The 1,573-nt window shown below is 21.6% G+C and overlaps 1 protein-coding gene across 1 annotated transcript in view; it reads left to right on the top strand.

The window, feature by feature from the left end:
* Positions 1-124: 124 nt before the first annotated feature.
* The window catches only part of LOAG_18543 (hypothetical protein), a gene marked incomplete at both ends in the record, with an annotated part of 4,538 nt that continues 3,089 nt past the window's right edge, over positions 125-1,573 (top strand). Inside the window, 3 exons of the mRNA XM_020451206.1 lie at positions 125-212; positions 514-711; positions 1,132-1,239. Of these exons, the coding sequence (XP_020305030.1) occupies positions 125-212; positions 514-711; positions 1,132-1,239 (394 nt within the window). The remainder of the gene's footprint in view (positions 213-513; positions 712-1,131; positions 1,240-1,573) is intronic.

Below are 1,573 nucleotides of genomic sequence, written 5' to 3'. Positions count from 1 at the left end.
TTTTTTTTGTTTTTTGACAGTTTTTTTCTTTCATGCAATAATTAATTTAATGAAAGGAAATGTTTTTTTAATTAAGTTCGAAAATTTATTTGTATTTTAGAAAAATTGATAGCAATAAAATGCGATGAGACAAAATTGCAACAATTTCATAACAATTCTTTTTTCCTCACTTAATGCATTTCATTGGTTGTCACAAATTGTCGCGCAAGAAGGTATCGTTCACTTTTTTTCTTCTTTTAATTCTTTTTTACTATTCTTAATTCTTTTTTTTTCTTACTTTTTTCTCTTAAACATTCAATAGATTTGTTTTTTTTTTTAAACTTTTCTTTATAAAATTCTTCCAGAAATTTCGAATACTTTAAAAAGAATATCATATCATGTGAGGATTAAAAAATTGTAAAATAATAATTTATAAAATTATAATTAATTCCGAAAAATTGAAGGAAAGGAAAGAGCTAACAAAGATAATTTTATAAAATTATAAATTAAAAGCAAGAAATTATTTTTGTAAAGAATGGCGAGTTCCGGATATACCGGAAAATGTTCACTGGAAAACGGATGATAACAGTATAACATTATGGTGGGATCCACCATCGACAGCTGATGAAATTTTGGTTCGTGGATATACGATATCATATGGAATTGGTACACCAAATCGACGTGTAATCATCGAAGGATCTAATACAAATGCTTTTACAATTAATAAACTTAGTTAGCAAATTAAAATTTATTAAATTTTCTTTTTTCCAATGCTTAATATAAATAATAATTTATTTAAAAAATTGAAAAAATGGCTGTTTAAACTTTTAATTATTAATTTTATTATTTTTATCAAAAAACTATTTGATAATAATTTTAATTATGGTAATGATTGAAAAAATGATATAAATGAGAAACAATAGATTGATTAATTTGTTATTTCTACAAAAATTAAAAAGATGAAAAAATTAAAATTCATTAAACAATCAGCAATGATTGTAATCTTTCAAAAAAAGATTTAATTACATTTGAATTTTAATAAGAATTTTCTTTCAATCTTCTAATCAATTGTACTATATTGTGCAAAAATTTCATTTCATTTCATTTCTGATAATTCAATTTCATTTCTGATTTTTTTGTTTTTTTTATTAGAATCCAATACAACATACGTCTTTGCATTGACTGCATATAATGAAGCGGATGGTGAAGATTCTGAAAAAGTACTTTTCACTGCTACCACCGATATTGGAAAAAATTCAGGTAAGAATTATAAATGTATGAAACAACAATTTCAAAAATAAATTACAAGAGGACATTTTAATTAAGTAATAGAAAATAAAATTTTTATTTTTCTCAATTTTTTTAAAAAATTAAATAAAATTTGAAAAAAAATTTACTGAATAGATTTACAAATCTATGCATAATTTTAATTTAAATGGTAAATATTCACACACATACAATTTGCATATAATAAATAGATATCATATACTTTCATGCGAATTTAATTAAATTAATAAGTAAATGCATTAATTTAACAAGCTAACAATAAGTATTTTATTATTACTAGAAGAATAAATGCTATCAATCATTTTTT

The sequence above is a fragment of the Loa loa genome (assembly GCF_000183805.2).
Source record: "Loa loa unplaced genomic scaffold supercont3.356, whole genome shotgun sequence".
NCBI lineage: Eukaryota > Metazoa > Nematoda > Chromadorea > Rhabditida > Onchocercidae > Loa > Loa loa.
This window is presented reverse-complemented; position numbering and strand designations above follow the sequence as displayed.